Source organism: Mercenaria mercenaria, chromosome 15 (assembly GCF_021730395.1).
Source record: "Mercenaria mercenaria strain notata chromosome 15, MADL_Memer_1, whole genome shotgun sequence".
Classification (NCBI taxonomy): Eukaryota; Metazoa; Mollusca; class Bivalvia; order Venerida; family Veneridae; genus Mercenaria; species Mercenaria mercenaria.
The window spans coordinates 41,940,987-41,967,352 of record NC_069375.1 but is presented as its reverse complement, the minus strand read 5'-3'; the positions used below and the strand labels follow the sequence as shown (position 1 = coordinate 41,967,352).

The following is a 26,366-nucleotide window of genomic DNA, read 5'->3' as shown; positions in this document are numbered from 1 at the left end:
TGAAGGCACTTTGTATCAGTCAAACTGACAAACAATCTAGCCATAATTTTCACGGTTTTTGGACTTGGAAAAGTTTTCACGGTGTTAAAACAGATTTTGAAACCATACATGCATGTTCATAATAAGAACAGTCACATTAACAGTTAGAAAATAACTTTCATTTTCATCTGACTGAAATTCATTAAGAGACCATTCCATTAAAAGACCACTTCTTACCAGTCCCTTGGGTGGTCTCTTAATACAATGTCGACTGTATACGTATCGGTAAAGTGCATTTTAGCCGAAAGTTGTATTCACCTAGAATACGCTGATTTTTTATTTGTAGTTGCAGTTTCAATTCTTAAGCAATTTTGATAAAATTAAAAATATTTGTCAAAACGCTAAAACCTTAGCAGAAAAGTGAAGCACATCAAATGTTAAAGTTCTAAGCAAAATGTTTGTAGTCAGTCTTAAAGAGATTCTATTACTGGATATTTTGGTGTTCATCTAAGACTTCGTTTTAAATCTATGTTCAGGTTTCGATGGAGGCCTTGAGAAACAAAAATCAAACAACACCAAAATCATAGAAAGAAAGAGTTGTTTGACATGAAAATTGAACAGCATGTAAAACATGTATATTACTTTACGAAACAAGTGTCAGTGTACTGATATAAACATTGAATTCCGGAAAAGGGTTGCCTAAAGGGGCTCCACTTCCGGACAGTTAAACGCCTTAAAAAACTCACCATTTTCAAAGAACAGTTACATGTTCGTTTTGATGCATTTGCAATAGCGTGCGAGTGGTGAAATTTCGCATAACAAGGTGGAACACAGTTTTCAGCAATTGTTTATATTTATTTCTTTACAAATGGCATTCATTTACAAAGGGAGACAACTGTTCCTGATTATTTTAGGTACAAATGGCATTCATTTTCAAAGGGAAACAACTTTTTCCGATTATTTTAAGTAATCTTTGAGAAAAGTTGTCTCTCTTTGAAAATGAATGCCATTTGTAAAGAAAAAATGATAAACAGTTGCTGAAAACTATGTTCCACCTTGTTACGTGAAATTTCACCACTCGCACGCTATTGCAAATGCATCAAAACAAACATGTGTAACTGTTCTTTGAAAATGGTGAGTTTTTAAAGGCGTTTAACTGTCCGGAAGTGGAGCCCCTTTAGGCAGCCCTTTTCCGGAATTCAATGTTTATATCAGTATACTGACACTTGTTTCGTAAAGTAATATACATGTTTTACATGCTGTTCAATTTTCATGTCAAACAACTCTTTCTTTCTATGATTTGGTGTTGTTTGATTTTTGTTTCTCAAGGCCTCCATCGAAACCTTCACGCAGGTTTGCTTCATGCCAGTACTGGATATGCCCATGTCAGTGTATTTTTATCTTACTTTGGTATTCTGTCGAACGCATGATACGGACAAAAGGAACCGTTCTAGAAAATAATTCTGCACGTGACTTGTGTGCACAAACCGTTATCTGGAGAGGAAACAGGTAAAAGTTCGAACTTCCCCGCCAGAAGTTCAGCTTGCCAGTTCGGGTGAGGTAGACAAGATGAAATGGTTTATAAGAAAACGCAGAAGACGTGCGGTCTTAATAAAAATGCAGTTATTTCGATAAATGAGTGCAGGTTTTACATAGGTTCTATTAAAACAATAGATTATCGGGGCTAAAAGTGCAGTTTGGAAATATAAAGACAGATTCTTTGTTCTTACACATTCTTTTTTTATATTTTAGTTGCTTTGTCATTCATGATACTACAGTGACTGTTCAATATCTGTCACTTAAACGTCAAAACATAAATGAGCCGCGCCATGTGAAAACCAACATAGTGGCTTTGCGACCAGCATACGCATCCGCGCAGTCTGGTCAGGATCCATGCTGTTCGCTTTCAAAGCCTATTGCAATTAGAGAAACTATTTGCGAACAGCATGAACCATGACCAGATATAATCCGGTATGCGGTTGTTTAAAATGCAATAGCGTTTTTATTTGACGATCGATTAAATTCAGTTAATTTATTTATTTTTCATAACTTTATATTAGATCAACATAAATCTAACAGTATTTTTATGATCATGAAGGTTTTGTGGACCTAAGAATGGCTAAAGTACTGTTCACCTGCATAAACAATAAATGTTGTTGTATTCTATATTTATTTTAATGTGTTCTGCCTTATTTTTCTATATATGCATTTAAATATGACAACTTTATAGTCTGAGTAGTTTAGTTTTATAAACAAATGCTTTTTAATTCTAAGATGGGTTCAGGGAAGGGGGCACTTAGAATTATCGTTTTCCACCCGTATGTCTGTCAGTCGACCTGTCCGTCCAATGCCGTGTTGTGCATATCTCAAAAGGTGTTTAACCTAAATTCATCAAACCTCAAATGATTTTTATTCAGCATGTGAAATTGCGTACCTGGTGTTTCAATTGGGATGTCACACAGCCAGACAAGAGTTATGACCCTTGACAACATATGCATTTAAAATGCCTAATTGACAGAAGATTATGAAACATTACAGGAATATGATTTAGCATAATGAAGCTGTGTACCTTAGACGAATATTTTTATCAATCCGGAGTTATGACTCATGGTCTTTGAAAATAATGCATAAAGGGCATACATCTTTGTGTCACATGTATCTCAAAAAGTATTTGACTAAGTTGTTATGACACTTTACAGGATTGTGTTATAAATGTGAAGCTGCATAGCTATTGTTGTGTTTTGTCGTTTCGCTTAGCCAGATTGTCGTTGGCTTAGTGAAAAATACACATAAAGTTCTTCAAAGTTTGTGTTGCATTTATCTTAAAAAAATTCACTAATAATCATGAAACTATGTATGTGTGAATTTGTGCACCTAACATTTGCTAGAATTTCACGCTGCAAAATAAGAGTTGTGGCCCTTGATTTTGTCAAAAATACGCATTAAGGACATAATTTTGTTTTCCGTGTATATCAAAATGTAACATACATACAGTCTAAAACTTAGAAGATCATTATATAGCACGTGAAGTTGTGCACCAGGTGTTCTGTTTGGGATTGCACTAAGCACGACCAGAGTTATGGTCTTCGACAACTGATTGAAAAATATACTTAAAGAGCTTAAAAGTTTTGTTGCCTATATCATGAAATATTTCACCTAGAATCATGAAACCATGTAGAGTGACGCGAAGTCGGTGCGCTAGTGTCCTATTGACAAATGTTTAGTTAGTGATACCTTTATAAGCAGTATATTAATGCACGTTCTTGTACTTATGTATTCAACTGTTTCTATTTAATGTTTCAGGATGACATCAAGAAGAGACTATCCTTGTGTCTTATGCAACAAACGAACCAAACCGCTTGAGCGCAGATTCATAAATGGACCAGGTTATAAAGGTCTTAGGCGGTATCTCCTCAAGTTTTACTTTATCCAAGTGAATGAAATGATGTTACGTGTAACAAATATAGGGCCATGTACTACAGGGACACTCAAAACAAAGTTCCAAAAAGACAAGTCAATATTGAACCCTCCAATGATGCCATGAAATCTCCGAAGCACACCGTCAGTTTTGCGTGTTTTGCGTTCATAAATCGTTTGCCTCTGATGTGACGTTGAAATAAACATGACAAATTATATATCACTGGAGAGATAATTTTAATATAAACTTGAAAATAAAAAAATATTTGCCGTTTTTTAGTTGTATATAAAAACGATTCTCGAAAAACCAGTCAAGTTCGTCATTTTGCGCTCTGCTGAAAAATGACGTTAGTGGTCATGTTTGAAGATTTACAGCAGCAAAATGGAGTATAACAGAAAAATGAAAAAAATACCAGTCAATCGGAAATATCGTCAATTTTGATTCGGCAAAATTTCATAACGGTCCTATGACTTTCGTTAGGTGGCGCATATTACCATAAAATAATCTGTATAATTTATTTTGTATATTCTCTACGTTTGTTCCAATATATTTATTTAACTAGTTATTGTTTCCGCAAGTTATTTATTCTGTTAAAACGAGTGCGTCAGGCACCATGTCTCTTCGAAAATTACTGAGAGTGATACATGTATATAGAAAGCAATTCGCGCATTGCATTATGGTATAACTGATATATGTTCTATAAATAGAACACAAGAACGTGCTATTATCCGCTTCCAATGCATTGGGGAATTCGTCTCGGCTAAACGCATAATTTGCATTACACATGCACGGTAATGATACCTATAGTTTCAAGGGATAATAGCATTGTAATTCGGTCAGATAGAAAGCAGAAGCACACGATTCGTGTCAAATCTCCGTTATGGTTATTTTTAGCACACAAGTTTATTTTAGCACACAAGGCTGTATTATTGCGCTTTTTAATAAATATTGCCGATATTAAACACATTGTTTTTATATGATACACATTTTGTTTGGTATGTCTCGGCTAGGTTAAGTATGATTAGTGTAATTACGCAGAAAGATTGTTAAGTGAAGGAGGTAGAACTACTTTTACGCACTATTTTGTTAGGCGTTTTGCATTAAGAAATGACTTGATTTTTGAAAGTCTGTATTAACATTGAGGCTGATATTCCGCCCCAAAAATCGTATAAAATCTTTAATGCGTAATGGGTGTCTTTACTATCATAAATGAATAGATGTAACCGTATATATTTTCACCTTACAGAAAATTCAATATTATCAGAAAATGGAGATGAAACTTTCAGTGATATGGTTTCCCATTATAATTGTTTTTTATTACAAAATCAAGCACATGTTAAAAATATGAAGTTACATTGCAGACAATTGTTTTAATATAATATGATAACATATGTTCCTTCCCGCAGGCAATCAATGGATTTTGGTTTTAATCAATTTGGAGATTTATTAATAGACCTATGTAAAGCTGTAAATGTATGCATAATGAACGGGCGATCAGGTTCAATTATGGATAACGGAAGGTACACGTGCATGACCCATAACGGGGAGAGCGTAACTGACCTAGTGTTAACACGTTATTCTCATTTCAAGTTTATTGTCGACTATAATATTCATAATCATATGGAATATTCGAATCATGCCCGATATCATTCGGAATAAAAGTAAATCAACTTAAAATTAATGATACCCAGCCTCCAAGGGTTTTCCATAGATGGGATTCTAGGTTTAGGGAGCAATTAAGAGATGATATAGACTCCGATAAACATTTGCTGAATGAAACAGTGATATTTATTTAGTTGATGAGAAAGTTAAGTTATACTGGTATACGGAATATATTACAGGTAAAGCTTATAGGTACTTCGAAAAAACCTCTTTGTGCGAAAATAAAGGGTTTATTGATAATAGTCAAACAGATAGGAACAAATGGTTTTAAGAAACATGTCAAGAAAAACGACGGCGATATATAGAAGCTATAGAAAAGTATACATGTGCGAGAAATGAATATATTTTTCTTTTATGAAGCAGTGTAGAAATTGACTTCAAGTATTATGTTAAAAAATCAAAGAGGCAGTTTCAGCTGAAACGAGGTTGTGAAATAAACGATATGAGGCGAAAGAAACCGCGCTAATTATGGAAAATGTTTCAAAATAAAGGCCAAAAATAAAAGTGAGTCAGTGGCAATGGAGACTTTTATACTCATTTTAAGAATCTTGCGGCTAATAATAATGATGTAAATCCTGACGTAGAGGATTTTTTTAACCAATCTGATAACCAAACGATAGAGACTGGAGATATTTTGGATAATATTGACACGCCTATAACAAAAGAAGAAATACAGAAAGCTTGCTCGAATTTAAAAAGGAACAAAAATTGTGTTGTAGATTCAGTATTAAATGAGTATTTGACAGAAACAATTGATATTCTGATCGATTCATTAGAACCTAGAGATAATTTCCCAATGCTTTGGACGCAGGATGTAATTGTCCCTTCATTAAAAAAGCCAATGGCAAGAAATACAAATAATTATAGGTTTATAACGTTAACAAGCTGTTTTGGAAAGTTGTCTACAAACATACTGAATAAAAGAATTAAAACTTGGTCATTGGCTAGTGAACGGCTTACCAATGCCCAGTTTGGATTCAGACAAGGTCATAGCACCAAGGATGTTATCTTCATTTTGCAGTCTTTGATATACATGTATAAAAGCAAGAATAAGCCTTTATATGCGGCTTGTATTGACTGCCAGAAAGCATACGACAAAATATACAGAAATGGTATCTGGTATAAACTTATAAAAGAAAGCGTTGACATGAAAATGTTAAGATTACTCAGCTCTATGTATCCTGCGTTAAACCCATTGACTCCTTTTCTGGTTTCTTCGGTTGTGATATAGGCTTATTTCAAGGGGAGATAACGTTGCCAATATTATTTTCTCCTTTCGTAAATGATTTGGAAATGCATTGCAGGAAAACATATTTTTAGGGATTAATGTAGACCAGATATGTATCTACCTGATTTTATTTGTAGACGATTGTATATTATTAAGCGATACGCTCAAGGGTCAGCAATCACATTTAGATTTATTATATGATTATTGTGAACGCTGGAAATTAACAGTGAATATTAAGAAGTCAAAATCTTAGTTTTCAAAAAGAGTCATCGGCTAGCCGCGAATGAAAGATGGACTTACTCCGGAACAGACATCAAGGTGGTGGAATAATTATTTGGGTATTTGCAGTGAGTAAAAGCGGCTCATTCAAGCGTGGAATAGACACAATAGTGGGAAAAGCTCTTGGGGCGATTAGCTTGTTACAGACGCTAACAAGAGGTATGGAAATACCTATAAATATCAAATTCAGTTTATTTGACTCTTATGTATGTTCTGCAGTATACTTCTTATCAGAAGTCTGGGGATTTTTAAAAGCAGAAATACTTGAGAGACTGCATAGAAACTTTATTAAGTGGGGTTTGAATGTAAAACGAATATTTTAGCCATATATGGCGAAAGAGGCAGGTGTCCGTTGTGTATAACATGGACATGTAGAATACTGAAATACTGGTTTAAGATTGTAAATACTAAAAACTGTATTACTGGAAATATTTATAGCGCAATGTTAGAACGTTGTGAAAACGGCGAGAAGAATTGGGTGTATAGTGTTAAAATGTTATTGAATCATTTAGGTTTTGGTGAAGTGTGGTTGTTTCCCACGTCAGTAAATACTAACTGTTTCATGTCAGTACTCAAGGTAAGATTGCTGGATAATTGTTGTTAATGAATTGCAGTTATGTGTAGATGAAAGCACTGGTTTGATACTGTTTAAAGAATTTAAAGACTGTTTTGAATTAATACGTAAAGTGGCATTATATCTAATTAAAGCTTTCAGGAAATAACAGGAGGTATTAAATCGTGCATGAAAAACACTCTCGCATAATTACATATAATTACATGTATCACTGACTAAATTCAGACATGTATGTGATATTGAACCAGCTTGTAATTACTATGCATGCTTTATTTTTTACTTTGTATTGGTAATGTCAATATGCTATATATGCATACGACTTGATTAAATATCTGCCCTGTTCTGTTCTATTCAATATTATGGGTTAGTTCATACCTGTTTCAATGAGGTTTTCATTTTGTGTAACATTTCTTTGAAGAGACAATTCCATCTTTGTTATTCTCAATTCATCATCTGCATTTGTCGATTTAAGCTCTTCTTTCAACGATATTTCCACTAAGCAGGTTGAAGATGTTGTAGATTTAAAACAGTCCGTGTGCAGCAGTTTATCAAGAACGGAGTTCTTTACCATGTCGTGATACTGCATCGGGATCAGTTGGTCGTACTCAATACTTGACTCAAGCAGAAGACTTTGAGGTTTAACAGATTCTATGTAAAGAATAATATCATCTGTTTTATTACTTCCTTTGCACATTTTCATTTCATGTCATAGTTTATGTATGAATTGAGATTATTTTTACATACTAGAAGTATTAGATACACAAAAGGTGAACACTTTATGAACACACATAGAACATATAATTTATTTGGGATTTCAACGTAGGTCCTTATCCACACATTTTTACCTGCGGCCTGAAGGCCGCAGGTATATAGGAATGCAACAAGTAGTGTAGCACATGGAGACTGGGTGATTTCACGTGATTTTTTATCGATATGCGATTGGCTTATCGCATTTATGGAACGCCGTTTTTGCAATATAGATGGAACTCTATATGATATAGAAATGCTTGTGACCTGAATTCCTCATTCATTATTTCATATAATTTATTCAAACTTTCAGCAATGATCAATATTGATACCTAGTTGTGCATAAGGGACTTTTTTTAATAGCTCTTTAATTTCCTGGATTACGGTCTTGTGTTGTTTTGCTCTATATGTAAACGAAGTCCAGGTGAATTAAGGCATGAATCACATTTGTGATAGCTCTAGTAAAGTATTTCAATAGTCAAGGAATGTGACCAGTTCAGCTCAAAGTTACGTTATACATAAAAGAGAAATATAGTTATTTTTGCTCAGAACAATAACTTTTAAAATAAAGAAATACATATTTCATAGATCCACTTGTAAACATGTAGAATGGAATAATACTTCCTACATTAAAGCGTAATGGTATGATAAAAAAAAACAAGCACACTATTCACCAATATGTGTTACTTTTTAGGCTGAGTGGTCACACATGCATCCATAACAATTTCTGCTCTGTATAACTTCTGGCCGCAAGAAATCTTTCGACTTGTATTTGTTTGGCGTGTCTCACATTTCATTTCCCTTCAGGAAGAGACTCAATCAAATCGAGTCTACTTTGTTTTGCTTGGATACGTTCTATGCTTCCAAAGGAGTTTTTCTCGGATTTTATTGATTAGACGCCATTCAAGATAAACGAATATTAATCTCACATCATAAAATTAAATTAAGCATGCTTTTCTCAAAAATCGCACGGTCAATGATTATGACACAATAACTCATATGTCTGACCTAGTAACATATTTATGGTCATTATAATTCTATACAAAGCGCGTGCAAATAGTCTGACCAATCAAAAACCTAGCTACTGAGTGACCTAACTAAAATTTCTAATTATAGACTAGGTTACGATGCACAAAAATCAGATCCAAATACCGGATTTGATAACACGTAATAAACTAGATCTACTGTATAGATTCTGAATAAAAGTAACACGTGAATACAATTCCTAAGATGAAACTTAAACGTCGATTCCTTTACTCTATTTAAATGAGAGTTGTCCTCTACTGATCACGTGTTTTTATTATTATTATTATTATTATTACTGGAATGTAAATCTCATGTTTATGTTATGCACATACTGAGAATTTAATTATATTAAAACTTGAAACAAATAATGATATGTGGCAATGTACGGAAAACGTTAAGAAAGTATTTTATCTGATTAAAAGTACTGTGGCAAAAGTGAAGTTTGGAAACATGTTAGTAACGGAATATGCACTAACGTTTGTCAAATAATGTCATTTTTAACCATTCAAAGAGGGGAAATCTAATTTATAACACAATACTATTGCCTAAGAGATTGTTTGCTGAAACAAAACATTTTGGCTTTCATACGATAAATCGATAACTTTCGAGAAAGCTATCATTTATTTCTGAAAGCTAAAGCATAGAAAAAGTTCCTTCTAGGGCACATCTGTATAAATATATATTGATCATCTTGTAAACATTGGGCAAACCAAATAATAAAGCCCTAGGCCTTGTGGTTTCAGACAAGAAGATTTTTTTAAAGTTTTCAGTTAAAAAAAAACCTATATTACCTCCTGTGACCTAGTTGTGCTATGGAGCGGCACTTAACTATCTGTTTGAAATGTTAAAATTTCGCACTCAAAACGGATACTCTACCACTGAGTTTTTGAGGCGGTTTTTATGATATCAGGTTACAGGAACCCTTGCCACTACCTTATTAACATATTCGCTTTATTTGTTTCTGTTTAACATCCTAATGTAGTGATTTGATACGCTAACAGTCTACGTTCTCGCACACAACAAACATAGTGGTCGTTGATTATGAATTTGTTTCGCACAATGAAAGGGTCGCAATGGGGTTTCTTTTCACATATTGACCATGTATTTGAAGGAAACGACATATGGTAACCTTTGTGACAAATAAGATGTTTGGTATGTTTCAACAACGCCACTTTTCCATCCTCGGGTTTAGTGATATGTAATCTGCGGAGCGCATCCAGCCAGAGAGGTTCCTTAATTGGGAAAGAATAATTTTATCGTCAAAGGTTATTCCTAAGGCCACGGAGTTTGATCGGCCAGCTTTTTATGACAACAGTTTTCGAGACCATTTGCTCAGTCAAGAGTGACTTACCAATTCTAAGTGTTCAAAAGAATACAGACAGCTTACTGCTTTCATCAAAATCAAGCTAAAACAAAATAGTGTAAACTAAATACAACCGAGGCAGAAATTATTAGACGAAAATATTGACAACAAAATTTTGGCGTGCAATAAAAATTAGAGCTAAAGGTGATGAATGTACCCGCACCCACACCACCACCCCCCACCGCATGCACTGACACAGTAAATTGCAATTTGACGCACACAAGATTGCATAATTATTTGGACTGTATGTATACAGTATAGTAACAAAAAAACAAAGTCCCATAACTATGCAGAATATTTATCTAAAAGAACGTGACATGCACCATGCACAACTAGGGTTGGTACTGATCACTTGTGTGAAGTTTCATTAAATTTTGTGCAAGGGTGCGCACAAGATTGCATATGCAGACTGTCTGTACATAGTATGTTAACAAGAAACAAAGTCCCATAACTCAATTTTTGTTGTTGAAAGAATCTAACATGCCCCATGCACAACTACTGTTGTTATTGATCACTTGTGTGGAGTTTCATTAAATTGTGTCAAGGGGATAAGGAGAGATAGTGCGCACAAGATTGTGTCTACGTATATAGCATAGTAACAAATAAAAAAGTCCCGTAACTCTGCAATTTTCTTTTCTGAAAGAACCTAACATGCCCCATGCACAACTACTGTTGTTACTGATCACTTGTGTGAAGTTTCATTAAATTGTATCAAGGGGATGAGGAGAGATGGTGCGCACAAGATTGTGTCTACGGACAGACGGACGGACGGACAGACAGACAGACAGACAGATAGACAACCTGTAACCAGTATACCCCGCCCCCTTACAACTTTGTTGTCAGGTGGTACAAAAATCAATAATTTGAGCTTGAACAAGAGCCATGTTAGACATGGCCAATCCCCCCGCCGGGCATATTATAACTGAAGGCTAAAGTTCCTTGCAAGTTAGTGTCTGAAAGTATTAATTTTGGGGAAAGCTTTGAAGAAACATTTAGTTGTGGTCCGCATCAGGGGTTTTAAAGATGTGGAAGAAAGAATAAGTCAGTGGTGAGGTGGTTTACTGCTAAATTTTATTAATTTTCATGAACAGTATAGCTATGATGTTTTTCTATATGGCTACTGTAAAAAGAAGGAATGGAAAGCTAACAGGGAACACGAGTGCCAGAATGTCACAATATATGCCCGTCACAGCAAATTTCTTTACTCTTGCAGCTGTATTTGCAAATGGAATTTTAATTTTGTGGTTGTTTAGTAATCATTGTAAGTCTTTTGTTTTTCTAAGTCCACAAAAAACTCCTTACCAGGTAGAGATATCTTAAAATACACGTAAAATTGAAAAGTAACATCCATGTTGTACCACAGAAAAGTGGTCTTGTTTTTTCCCTATGGTCAATTATAAAAATGTTACAATATAAGTTATTTATAGTAACAACTAAGGGAAGTTAATCTTAAAAAAAAAAAGAAGAAATGCTTCGGACAATGTCATTCTTGTATCTGACCTTTGGCCTCTAAGTGTGACCTTGACCTTAGACCTAGGGACCTGGATCTTGAGCATGACATTCTGTCTCGTGGTGGTGAACATTTGTGCCAAGTTATATCAAAATCCCTCTATGCATGAAGAAGAAATGCTCCGGACAATTTTCTTAAGAAAATAGGATAAAGGGGAATAACTCAAAAATAGGCAAGGCAGAGTTATTGTTCTTGCACACTGCACTTCCTCCCAATGTGTTCTATCAGTGTGTGACGTTTGAAGAAAATCCCTCCAGTACTTTTGGAGTTATGCTCCGGACAAATTTTTTAAGAAAATAAGATAAAGGGGAATAACTCAAAAATAGGCAAGGTTGAGTTATTGTTCTTGCACACTGCACTTTCTCCCAATGTGTTCTATCAGTGTATGAAGTCTGAAGAAAATCCCTCCAGTACTTTTGGAGTTATGCTCCGGACAAAATTTTTTAAGAAAATAAGATAAAGGGGAATAACTCAAAAAACAGGCAAGGTAGAGTTATTGTTCTTGCACACTGCACTTCCTCCCAATGTGTTCTATCAGTGTATGAAGTTTGAAGAAAATCCCTCCAGTACTTTTGGAGTTATGCTCCGGACAAAGATCGTTGCGGACGCACGCACGCACGCACGGACGGAGAGCATTTCTAATATCCCCTTCGCCTTTGGCGGGGGGATAAATAATGGCTTCTGTTGTGTATTGGAGAGTATATTTTGCTTGTTATTTCATATACACTTACCAGAGCACGGCGCAGTTAAATTTGCTGGTAACCATGTGAGACCTGTCTGCATTCCACATGTCAGTTCCAAAAATAGGTCAAACCAGGGCCCCAATATAAAACCATCCTTGCAACGGAGTGAACAGGTTTGCAATCCCGATTGACGATTTTCCGTACAATGATGATACGAGTTATTTGTAGCTGTCAAGCTTGGACATGCTGTTAAACAATGGAGATTTAGATTAAAACTGATTTGTTTGTACAAAAGCGAATAAAACTAGAGATACTTTTGAAAAAGGCGCATGTCTCCCACAACTGCCCCTATGGAAAATATCTAGTTTCTCTAGATGGTCTAGACGAGTGGATCCAATTAGATGATCTGGACGAGTGGACCCAATCAGTAATTCAAGGGCCATAATTCAAAAGTGCCTAAGCGGATTTGGCTAGTTATCGAACTTGGTTGAGGTCTTATGGTCAAACACATTTTGTTCAAGTTTGGTGAAGATCGGATAAGAAATGTACGACTTAGAGAGCGGACAAGAGTAAAAAGACTGAGTTTTCTTTAATTTAAGGGCCGTAACTCCAAAATGCCTGGACCGATTTGGCTAGTTATCGAACTTGACCGAGGCCTCATTGTAAAACACATTTTGTTTAAGTTTGGTGAAGATCGGATGAGAAATGTTCGACTTAGAATGCGGACAAGAGTAAATAGGCCGAATTTTGGTAATTCAAGAGCCATAACTCCAATACACCTAAACCGATTTGGCTAGTTATCGAACTTGGCCGAGATCTTATTGCCAGACACATTTTGTTTAAGTTTGGTGAAAATCAGATGAGAAATGTTCGACTTAGAGTGCGGACAAGCTTTGTGACAGATAGACAGACACACAGACACACAGACACACACAGAGACTGGAGTAAATCAATATGTGTTCAACACCACTGTGTGGTGGGAGACATAATTAAACGATTAAGGGCAAACAAGAGCAGCTTGTGAATAGACATTTGCCAATAAAGACGAAGTGGAGTGTGAACACTTAAGACGATCGATTTATAAATTGGGTCATCTGGAGATTTTTTAACTGTTGAAAGTGCGGTAGAAAAATAGTTTATAGCACATCTGAGCACAAAGTGCACAACGTTAACTTTGCGGTGGCAGTGTGTCCGCCGTTCACCATTTCACTGTTAACACTCTAAATGGTTACAATTACAGGCCCATTAAAATGTTGTGTTTAGAAACTCCCGGTAGATTTTGAAAGTCGATCATTTTGCTGACTAGGTCAAATCATACGAAAACCTTGTTAACATTCTACATTCCTTTTAAAATAATCTATATAAGACCTGGTTAGAATGTGTGAACATCAAAAGAGGGCATCATTTCAAGGAACGAAAGCACGGGACCTGGTTAAAAAGTTTTAGAAGGAATTGTAATTCTCTAGAAATGTAAGCAACTAGAGCTGCTTTTGAGAAAAACGCATGTCTAGCACAACTGCCTAATCATCTTCTCCATTATGTATCTGAGTCAACCATGCACCAAGACCTGTAAAACTGGCATCAGTATTTTCGGTAATTCAAGGGCCATAATTCCAAAGTGCCTGGCCCGATTTGGCTAGTTATTGAAACTGGCCTAGGACTTATTGGCAAACACATTTTGTTCCAGTTTGGTGAAGATCGGATGAGAAATGTTCGACTTAGAGTGCGGACAAGATTTGTGACAGACTAACTGACTGACTGACCGACTGACGGACACACACACAGACAGGAGTAAATCAACATGTTTCCCGCCACAGTGGTGTGGGAGACATAAATACTACAAAAATAGCAGAATAAAGATTTAGTAAGTAAAGAACAATATGTAATATGCTTACAGTATATCATTTGCAAAATTCAAAAGTAGGATACAACGTAGAAACTATGCATCAGATTTTCCTTACAAATATTTCTTTCTCATGCAAACATATAACAATCTTATGAATATTTCTTTTAAACTTATCAAATTCAAATATAGTGTAAATACTTAATGTATACACTTATACAAGTCATTTTACGCTATATTACTAGTATCTAATAAAACATTTGCATCTACATCTACTTACGAAAGCCCGGTGGTGACTTCCGATTTCCGAGTTCCGACTTCTCACTTCCGACTTCGCACTTCCGATTTTTTATACTATAAGCATGCGAAAGTCAGAAGTCTGAAGTCGGAACTCGGAAGTCAGAGGTCGGAACTCGGAAGTCGGAACTCGGAAGTCGGAAGTCGGAAATAGGAAATTGGAACTCGGAAGTCGGAACTTTGAAGTCAGAAGTCAGAAATCAGAAGTCGGAAGTCGGAAATCAGAAGTCAGAAGTCGGAAGTATGCTTTCCATGATTGTGTACAGTAGGAATACTATTTCCAAAACTAATGCAGATATTGAATTGAAACTTCACATGTGTTTTCGGGGTTATAAAACTAGATGATAGCATCAAGTCCCATAACTCTGACTTGCACTTTTGCCAAATTATGCCCCATTTTGGACTCAGAAAATACTGATTAAAGTTTTGCGTATAAGTACATATATTATAACTATTTCGTAAAGGCATATTGCTTTGAAAATTACTTTTTAGCTTGAATATTAAAAGAATAGTCTAGCTATTCTACTCCCTTTGGCTTCGGAGTCGGCGTGGATAAAGTTTTGCATGCAAGTACATGGCTATCGTTTAAATGCATATAGCTTTGAAACTTATTTTTTTTCTTTAAAAGTCAATTACAAACCTCACTAGGTCAAGTCCCTTAACTCTGACATATAATTATGCCCCCTTTTGGACTTCTTGAATTCTGGTTAAATTTTTACATGCAAGTTACTATCTCCAAAACTAATGCAGATATTGAATTGAACTTTCACATGTGTCTTCGGGGTTATAAAACTATGTGATAACACCAAGTCCCATAACTCTGACTTGCATTTTGGCCAACTTATGTCCCCTTTTGGACTTCCTGATTAAGGTTTTGCGTGCAAGTACATATAGCTATTACTTTAAGGCAAATAGATTTGAAACTTATATTTTCTTTATCTAGATTAAATACCTATCCCACTGGTTCAAGTTCCATAACTCTGACATGTATTTTTGCCCCTTTTATAAGACAAACTAGTCGTAATATCCCTGCTTCTGGGACAACAATTCGATTAGTCGAGCATTTGCTGTCTTACGAACATCTCTTCTTATAACTCGAATGCATTTTCCAAAGGTTTAGTACTTCCGTATGCGTATAGTATGAACAGTCTAAAGTGCGAAGTCGGAAATCAGAAGTCGGAACTAGGAAGTCGAAACTCGGAAGTTGGAAGTCGGAAGTCGGAAGTCAGAAGTCGGAACTCGGAAGTCAGAAGTCGAAGTCAGAAGTCGGACGTCAGAAGTCGGAAGTCGGAAGTTGGAAGTTGGAAGTCGGAAGTCAGAAGTCGGAAGTTAGAAGTCGGAAGTCGGAAGTCAGAAGTCGGAAGTCAGAAATCGGAAGTCACCACCGGTCTTTCGTATCTACTCCATACCACTTTATTTCCATATTAACATGAATGTGAACTCTCTGTAAATTTCAGTTATATCCCTCTTATATGCGTTAATTTCAATAAAGAAGGCTGACAATACTCTTGTTCCCCTCAAACAAGATTTCAGTTGTACTTTGGAGATATGACAATTTTACAGCAGAAACTTTCAACTGTAATTTTTACAACTGTTTTTAGACCTGCTTGCCTTAAACCTATACATTTCAACTGTATTTCTGGTCATCTTTCCACTAACATGTCTCTTACAGCTGTAATTTCAAAATACAAGTATTTTACAGACGTTTGACTGCTGTTAAACATGTCCTATTTTACTACCTGATCTACATAAATCTGTCAGAAAGTTTGTCTTTCTATCAATTCTCGGTCAAGTTTATCACTCGATTATCTAGGGTCAATAACAAGGTCACTGAGTTAAATCATAGTAAAACCGTCTTTGTCTTCAATTTAATGTATTATGTTGTCTGGGATTAAAAACTAGGTCACTCTGTCAGAAAGTCTTTGTTGACCATCTGGAGACCTAGTGGGCTACATTTTTTACCTAGTTTCAAACTCGTCCGATATTTTGTTAAGACAATACGATTGTGCCAAATCTGTGATCTCTGATGTGTTCATTGCGACGGCGAAGGATGACGGACACTGGGTGATCAGGCTATCATCATGTCCGCTTTGTCTTAGGTGTAAAACGAACACTTCAGAAATGTGTTTGTCGCCCATGACAAAGCGAAAAGGCGACAACCCGCAAACACCAGAAATCTCATCTTTTCGCTTTGTAGCCTTCCTGTAGCGCATGCGCTATATAAAATATATCTCATAACAATCGTTTGCGCATGTACTACAGGAAGGCGACAAAGCTAAAAAGCGAGATTTTTCTTTTGGTGGGTTGTCACCTTTTCGCTTTGTCCCGGGCGACAAGGCGAAAAAACGAGATTTTTAAAAATCTCGCAATTTCACTTTGTCGCCTTCCTGAAGCGCATGTGCTGTATAAAATATAAATTCTGTCACATCTCATAACACTATTAGTCTACTTAAAGTATCACACCTTAAGTTAACGAAACAGTGCCATATAATTTTCGTAATAATGATAACCTTGAACTTTCAGCACGCCGTACAGAAATAGTCTCAAAATCTGTATACCACCATAAGTTATGGAATGAATTAAAACTTTCAGTAAGAGAATCACCCTCCTTAAACATATTTAAAGCAAAATTGAAAAAATTGTTTAAGCCTCCCATTGTACCAAAGAGAAAATGCATGTTCGGTTAAGAATTAAATGTAGCATTCTTAACTACGATCTTTACAATAATCACTTACGAAATGAGGCCTTTTATGGATGCGTAAATGGAGAAGAAAATGCAGAATATTATTTCTTTATTTGTAAAAAAACTCTGAGGAAAGACTTCGATTATTTCAATTAACAAGACACTTTCATCCTTTAAACACAAATATATCACTCTTTGGAAAAGAAGAACAAACAGAAGAATACAATATTTTTAGCAGTGCAAGCTTGCATTTAACAATCAAATCGGTTTAAGTAGTACAATAAATTCAATAACCTTATAAATCTTTGTTTTTATTTCTATTTGTTACCTTTTATATACATTCTGTTATGAATGAAATTGTCTACGTATGTTCTGATTTGCTTGAACAAAGTATGACTTTATATATAAGTTTATATAAGTTTTTATAAGTATCAATTTATATTAAGTATGGGTTTCTTTTGGAACGGGATGAAGAGGCAGCTTCAAGACACAATATAGTAGCTCCATTACAGAAATGTATTCTTTGATATGCTTTTTTTTTCTTTTGTGTTATTGTAATTTTTTGTTTGTTTGTTGTTGTTGTTTTTTCTCTCTCAAGTAACTTGCTCGCATTAAATCCGTTTAGTAGAGTATAACATTCTTTCTATCGGAAGGACTGTATGCTGATGTTGAAATAACTCGTTGTCCGATCCTTTTGTTTTTTGTTATGTGTTAAAAATGTATGTGCTGTGTGTATCTTTGAAACAGAAAGCAATAAAATACTATTAAACTAAAGATCTTACAACAATGGTGTGCGCATGCGCTACAGAAAGGCGACAAAGCGAAAAGGCGAGATTTTTCCTTTGGTGCATTGTCGATTGTCGCCTTTTCGCTTTGTCCCGGGCGACAAGGCGACAAAACGAAATAGTAAGATTTTTTAAGCGCCGTTTACGGCGCGTTAAAAAATCTTGCTATTTCGCCTTGTAGCGTTGTGGTTTTTCGCTTGTCGAGTTCTAAATCTCGCCTTTTCATCGAAAAGCGAAAAGACGACAACGCGCCAAAACCAGAAATCTCGCCTTTTCATCCTGGCGCCCGCAACAAAGCGAAAAGTCGACAACGCGCCAAAACCAGAAATCTCGCCTTTTCGTCCTGGCGCCCGCGACAAAGCGAAAAGGCGACAACGCGCCGAAATCAGTCACAATAGCGAAAGACGTTTTTGCGCTATAAAAGTACCTGCCTAAGGCAAGAATGGTCACTTCTTGTTTCCGCAGCTATAAATGCAATATTTAAAATTCAGTCAATAATAAAAAATCTCGCTTTTTCGCCTTGTCGCGTTGTGGTTTTTCGCTTGTCGAGTTCTAAATCCCGCCTTTTCGCTCTAGCGCCCGCGACAAAGCGAAAAGACGACAACGCGCCAAAACCAGAAATCTCGCCTTTTCATCCTGGCACCCGCAACAAAGCGAAAAGGCGACAACGCGCCAAAACCAGAATTCTCGCCTTTCGTCTTGGCGCCCGCGACAAAGCGAAAAGGTACTTTATTCAATGTCTTTCTATCTTAAAAAGGTTACGACTCTATCTTTAGATTAAGTTCCAAACTCTCTTAGAAAGTTTAAATAAGAATTTAGTAAAATGGGAATATGCAAAATTTGACAATTTTCTATTTAGAAATGACCTAATCAAACATTCAAACAAGTGAAAAAAATTGAACCACTATCATCGGACCACAAACAAAAAACAAAGAACGGTGACGTTCCCATACCAGAAATTGCTGCCCGATCATTGCATGGATATTTTCACATGGCTGTATCTTTTTCTTTATATTTCATTTTTCATAATTTTACGCTAGTTGTTATTTAACTCGAGCTCCTACGAAACAGAATTGTTGCAGATGTGGCATAATTCTTTTTAAAAGTAAATACGTCAAAATGCTGCAAATGAATTTTTGATGTCACAAAGACAGGCTTACTTTTACACTTCACTAGTTACGTAAGCATTTCCCCTACCTTGACACTCATCCATGACACACATCTTACTTTCGGACATTAGACCGAAACACGTTTTTCCATATTCTGTTGGTGGTGGATTGTTGCAGAGTCTCTTCCGTTGCCTAGAACCGTCACCGCATGTGACAGAGCATTCGGACCAAATTGACCATTCTGCCCAGCCTCCGTTAACTGAAAGTATTTAATGCCTTCGAATAGATAAAAGTATGTTGTTCGTGCATGTTTTACGTGTGTACAAGTTACTCGTTATAAAAATATTTGATTACAGTTTAGTCATTTGAAAGCTTACAATACATAATAGTGGAAGCTGGCTGAGCATATTTCAACAACATTGAATTTACCAACCTGTTGATACTTCGCACAGCACACCTAGAAAATCTGCCTTGCATTCACAGGCATAGCTGCTATTCTCAATCTGACATTCGGCTCCATTCATACAGATATTGTCAATGCAAGTATCCGATGGTTGTTCACATGATTCACCGGACCAACCATACGAACATACACAGGAAATATTTCCTCCTTTGTTGAGACACCTGTGGCCGTTACATGACGACGTATTGCATCTACCGTGCGTTTGGATCGCTGAAATATATCTACTTTTAATATGTTTTTCACAATAATTCTAGCGGATATTTTGCATATTTATAGAGTCATGTATCACATGTTAACATAGAAAAAAATATATTTTTCAATAATTAATGGCATTTTTGTCTGTAGAAACAATACATACATGTCATATTATAATAAAGCAAGTACAAACAGTTATTTACTTACATAATTCTGATTTTATTGTTTTTACATCTCAATTAATCAAAACAACTATAACTATGTATAAAAAGTCAACATGAAGATAAATCAGCACAGAAAAAGTGCTCTTGAGAAATGTCGAAAATATCTGAAACTGAAAAAAAAGTATTTCCTAAAGATATGGCCAAACGATTTACAAAGACAAAAGAAATCGATTATTGTCAAAGACGATGTAATAATTGTGAATGCGGAACAGGAAATGTGAAGGCCCCTTTAAAATCTAAAAATATAGAAAGCATTCAAAGTGACTGCTGTTCGAAACATAGTGACAATGTTTTGAATTACTGTGAATTTGTTTGGACACTACAGGGACTAACAAATATGGCTATAATTATAAATTACACGATGGCATTATCCCTTCCGCGAAGTGGCAAGGAACTTCTAGTAAAAGATTATATTGTTATTATCCACCAGAAACAGAGTAGCCATGGGACTGTTAATACACCCCTGTTTAGTTACCTGAATACATCGATGAAATACCTGACGACATTGTTCTTGACACACAATTCAGTGAGGACATTGCACAGATGAAGCAATCGATGAAATGTAACGGATTTTACCAGCCTGTCTCTCATATTTGGTATTGTTTAAATGGGATTAGATTTATGATTAGTTATTAACTATAGTAATACGACATTTTTCAGACATCTAATAGGGAGAAAAGTGGTAGGATGCATGGACTGACATGGTGGGGGGTGGGGGGGGGGGTCACAGAACTTCGAGCATCTATAGTTCATACATGTAGCACGGACTAACAGCTATGTTTTCGTTTTTAGATATTTATCCATTTTAAGTTCGTATTTATCTAGCACTGTTTCCTATATCAATCAAGAATTATCCGCAAATTCAAGCTCACCTCAATCAATACCGTTTTTAAGCTATAAAAAATGATTCATAAACTTTGATACTGTTCGAAACATAGTGACAATGTTTTGAAATACTGTGAATTTCTTTGGACACTATATGACTAACAAATATGGCTATAATTATAATTTGAGGACGCATTGGTCGAGAGGGCTAAGACGCTTTCCTACGGAGGTGAAGGCCCCTGGTTCAAATCCTGGCTACTCCCATTGCGGTGTGTCCTTAGCCAAGGTACTTTATCACGATTGCTTCAGTCGACCCAGCTGTAAATGGGTACCAGCAAATAGCTGAGGGTAAGGTATAAATGGTTTTAACTGTTCTTAGTATAGTGTCGCTCAAAAGCTCTACAGAGATTATGTTGATTGTTTCACAAAGAGACGGTAAATAAAATTTACCTTTACCTTTACCTTACACATTGTCAAAGAGATGGCTGATAAGTAAGGTATTACTGCATTTTCAGGTACTTTAAAATGGCCGGAAACATAAAAATATGTTCATTTTGAAGACTTATTCAGGTACATTTTAATGAATTCCAGCGACATAAAGTGTTTTGTCGAACAAAATATTTAGTACACAAATCATGTTACTAATACAGGATATTATGGCTATTAAAAGTTTTGCGCTAAAATTGCACACAAACATAAAAACATGAAAAAGTCAAGAAAATTAACAACATACATCGTCTTTCTCTCAGCCATGTTGGCACTGAGTCAGGGTCGCTGAACAGAGTCAAGATTATCCGAGTACATAGTGTGATTAAAGTAATCGATAACCAACCAGTTGCATTAACTACTTAAAAACCATTGCAAGGTATAACATTGTACGCGTTATTATATAAGCGGTGTATATACAGACCCGTCGTGTATGTACACGACTAAATGTATGCGTTTTATTCTGTCGATTTCGAGGGATTTTGCAAAGTACTGAACAGAACATATTTTCAATAACAATGATTAACAATGATTAACGAGAAATTTCATCGGTTTATACATAGTGCAATAATCAAACATAAATGGTCTAGTGTTCGTTTTAAAAGACGATGACATTCAACTTTTCAAAACTCCTATGTACAACTGATTGAATTTCTATCTTCTCAACTTTTGTCGTAAGTTTGATCAAGAAACTGTTTTAATCGTACCATAAAATAACAAAACCGGACTGATTTCAACATTGTGTAAAAAACGCTCCCTGATATTGCTCGACAAAATAAAAGGAATCAAAACCTTGAGTTCTGGTAGTGGCGGGTTTGTAGATTTATTTTCCTTTTCATTGTGTACCTCAATGCCATTCATTCACAGCTAAGATAAAGCTGAGAATACTTAGATTTACATTTAATCTATTACAAATGTCATGTCACCTGTATAAAATGTACTTTGATGAAACTTAAACAACAAACAGTTTGCATGCAAATAAAAAACAAAACTTTACTTTGAAATACTAACATTCGTAATATCCGTCCCTTTACTTTAAATAGCTGACTAATGAATTATCCTATTAATAATATACTTTTGATCTATTTCTTACATTCTTTTTGTAACTAAGTAAATGACTAACTATTAGAAACAAATACAAGTATGCCTCAAATCTAAAATGAATTCTTGGTAACCTCACATTAAGTTATCTCAATGGCCAGCTGGAAATCAGTGATGTAACAAAGTGAGTATCAAGTTTAATTTGAATTAGACTAGAAATGAACAAAGAGCTGAGGACGCACGTAAGGTGTGGCTGAGGACGCACGTAAGGTGTGAAGGACGGAGAGCCAGAGTACAATGGATAAACAGTTTAATTAATATGCCTCCAAGGGCTGAGCAATAAAGCGTTCTGAAACTTTTGCGTTTTTATGCTCATCGAAGGGGAAGCATACAGTCGCCGGTGGAGAAGAGCTATAGAATATGTTATAGCATTTTCATTCAATGCTTTAACTATTTCATTTCAGTATGATGATAACCGAGATCAGTTCCCAGTTTAAACTGTTCAATATTTATGTCATAGCGCGAAAATGCGTGTTTCATATAGCCACCTATGCCCAGTTGGAGAATAATGCCTGTGCCCACTATTTCCCATGTATCTCCCTCCAGGTTCGCCACTGGGTGGAGTAAGGACTTCATCGAAATGGCGACAATTTAAGCGAGCTACGTGTATTTCATATCAGAGATATGCGTATTGTGTTTATGCAAAGAATAATATTTTTGTACTTCATAACTGCCAAAATAAAAGAAAGGTAAATGATAAATGTAAAAAAGTGTCACTTCTAAAATGAAAAAATATTAATCAAGTAAAAATGATTGTCGGCTTTAAAAAAAGGAAATATGGATAAGAAAAACAATCTATGGTATATTAAAAAAAATCAATACATTTCAGAAAACAAACACAATTTATTAATCGGACACAATGTTTCTTAAATATGGTGGTTAACTTACAGGTTAGATGGTATTAAATGCCTCCGCTACTATTTTCTGGGTAGAAATCCCAAATTATAACATTGTTTTATCAGCATTTCTAATCTTTCACTTCTTGCGAGACTACCCTTGTTTAGAAGGCCTGTCTTTAGGCAATCAAAAAAAACACAAACATATCGGGTTGACCATTTTGCAATGAAACCATTGTCACGTTTGCAGACATTACTGTTTACAATCAAGCACCGATAAGGTCAGTGTTAAGTGCTTTTTGAATATGTATTAATTTACTTGTTATAAAATAGTAAAAGTATGTCATAGAGTCCTTGCTTTTTGATGTAAGTATTATTAAACTTAACTTTCAATTAACATGGTGGATTCTTTAACAAATAACCGCTTTGTAAAATTGCACCAATTGCATACATAATAAAAGTACCTTACGGATTTGTAGTAAAAAATAAAACGTTTAGAAATTACAAAGGGCTATAATCTAGAAAGTACAAACAAGCTTAGACGTGTTAACTAAGGACATACCTGTGCAATTCTCAACGCTTGTGCTATTCGCAAGAATTGTCGTTGCTTCTGGTGGACAAATCTTACATTGTGTCTGTCCATTTTCATCTTGATAATACCCTTTTGGACACACAGCGCAACTTTTTAATCCATCAATGGATACTGATCCTTGTTCACAATACTCTTTTGGGGAAATATAATATATAATAAATATAAAAAAATCACAAACACCAAAAGTCCAATTCGCAAAATGAACAAAATGATGTTATTTCCACTAATTAAAGGTATTTATTTTAATCCCGAATCTAGCCTGCATGTTACTGTTATGTTTTATACAATATTGTAGATAACTTTCAAACAGTGAGCACAACAAGAATGCATTAAGATTACATCGAGTTATCAGCCGTTATTCATCAATAGGATGTGTACTCTCGTGACTTTATAATATCATTTATGATTATAAGAAGACCAATATGTTAGTAATTCAAATAAAGAATATATTAAGTTTATCTTGATAAAGCATTTCTACATACTCATTTCGTAATATTGCCCTAAAACGTATGCAAAGAGTGCAGCATAACGAACCAATTCTTCCTACATATGTTGCAAGTATACATACTGTAAAGACAGACTTTATTGTACTTTTATTACATAGACAAATCATGACAACTGCCTACTTTCAAGTCGAATACAGATATACACACCTTTGCACTCATGTACAGAGCGTGATCCAATATCTGTCGTTGAAGTTCCCTCAGGACAGATTTGACAATGTGCTATTCCAACTTCGTCTTTGTACGATCCATAAGGGCACTTCTGGCATTTATCCAAGGTTTTATTTAAGTAGTAGCCAGTGGAACACGTTTCTGCAAATAATTTTGTATTAAAGAGTTAACTATTTACTGCCTGTTCCATCTTTTCATAACAAGAGATTTCCTTGATCTCTCTTTGAATATAAAGCAGTGTCACAAACTGACACCACAGAATGGCATTGTGTTATATGCAATTAATTTTACTAAATCTGACCTCATTTTATCATACCTTATCATTTTCTAAATAAAAATACACTAACATAATAAACTTTACACAAATTCAACAGCAAAACAAATCCAAAATATTAGGCAAATACATACTAAATACATACTAATATTAGCATTGGGATTTACGGTGACATATTATACAGAATAGTTCGGGTCCGTGTTACCTTAACGTCAAGCAAAAATGCTTTCCTGCAAAATACCTAAATATGAGTTAGAAAGTACACAACCGAACGAATGAAGTTTTAAATAATCAGTAGTGATCCTTAAATTCTTATTTCAGAAGCATAAAAATTGTATAGCAAGAAGCATAATATAATTAATGTTACTGGTAGCTGACGCAGCCCTGTTAAAAGCCAAGGACAAAGTTCAATGAATATCATACGCAGGAAGAACTGGTTCTAATCATAAATAACGACTAATATACATTTGTCATGTATGTATAGAATAGACAGTATCCAGACTGATTCGTCCGGGCTATATGTATATGCAATTTGGTGCGCTGTGTTATATATGTGTTCAAAGATTATAGTATGTAAGCAAAGTTATATCTTTAAACTGTTTCAGAGTATCATTTGTGTGGAAGTTCCTTTGCCGAGAACAGTTTTACTCACATAGCAGTCATTGATAAAGCCTTTTCTTGATGAAATACATTGGGTTTATCAATTTATCAAGCTTTGATTTTTTATGTGTTTATATAAGAGTTAAAACTATAAATTTAGAGATGGTACCTAAAAATTCAAATTTATATCTGATATTACTTTCTGTTAAAAACGTAATGCCGGAATACCTCAATTATATAATTGTTTAACTTTCATACTTCATTTTCCATGCTGAAAGGCAACATTTAATCCAAAAAATTTGGTCCTACTTGGAAAAGTGAAGCCAGTGGCAGATATCTAGGACTATTTAGTTATCTGAACAAAGTATGCATAGATTTGGATGTGTTTCCCAAAATATAGTTTACTTCAAGATCTATGAATAATCATTCAAACAAAAAAGTTAAGCATTATCTTTCATTTCCAAACGAACTTTTCGAAGACATTTCTTTTATTTATTACTGCCGATAAATACAGGTATGGTATGGTCATAGGAAAGAAAACATTATTCGTGAGTAAAAAAATAAATAGACTATATGAATTTTACGACATCGAATCCCTCAGCATTTTACAAAATTCTTTTGTCAAGAATAATCAAGGCCTCAAAAGATATGAGTTAAAACAGTGCGATATACAAATTAAATTCTTTCTGATGGTCACACCAAAACCGTACCAAAAACTTTGCCAAAAGAAATTATTTCCCTTTTTATCACACGCACATTGTGTTTACAAATGTACCTAATTTGCATATTGACCGAGGTGTGCGGAATCGTATTATTTACCTTGCGGAATCTGCCGTTACAGAAACTTCTGTTAATATAATGCAGACGTTCTTTAGTATAAATAAAATGGTTGTGTTAGTTAAAAAGAAAT

At 35.1% G+C, this 26,366-nt stretch overlaps 1 protein-coding gene across 1 annotated transcript in view; it reads right to left on the bottom strand.

Annotated features, from left to right (window-relative positions):
* Window positions 1-26,366, bottom strand: part of LOC123557018 (sushi, von Willebrand factor type A, EGF and pentraxin domain-containing protein 1-like) — a 60,601-nt gene that overhangs the window by 2,984 nt on the left and 31,251 nt on the right. The window contains exons 10-15 of the mRNA XM_053524202.1: window positions 24,562-24,723; window positions 23,879-24,040; window positions 19,620-19,859; window positions 19,275-19,445; window positions 12,518-12,715; window positions 7,516-7,788 (exon numbers count right to left, since the gene is read on the bottom strand). Of these exons, the coding sequence (XP_053380177.1) occupies window positions 7,516-7,788; window positions 12,518-12,715; window positions 19,275-19,445; window positions 19,620-19,859; window positions 23,879-24,040; window positions 24,562-24,723 (1,206 nt within the window). The remainder of the gene's footprint in view (window positions 1-7,515; window positions 7,789-12,517; window positions 12,716-19,274; window positions 19,446-19,619; window positions 19,860-23,878; window positions 24,041-24,561; window positions 24,724-26,366) is intronic.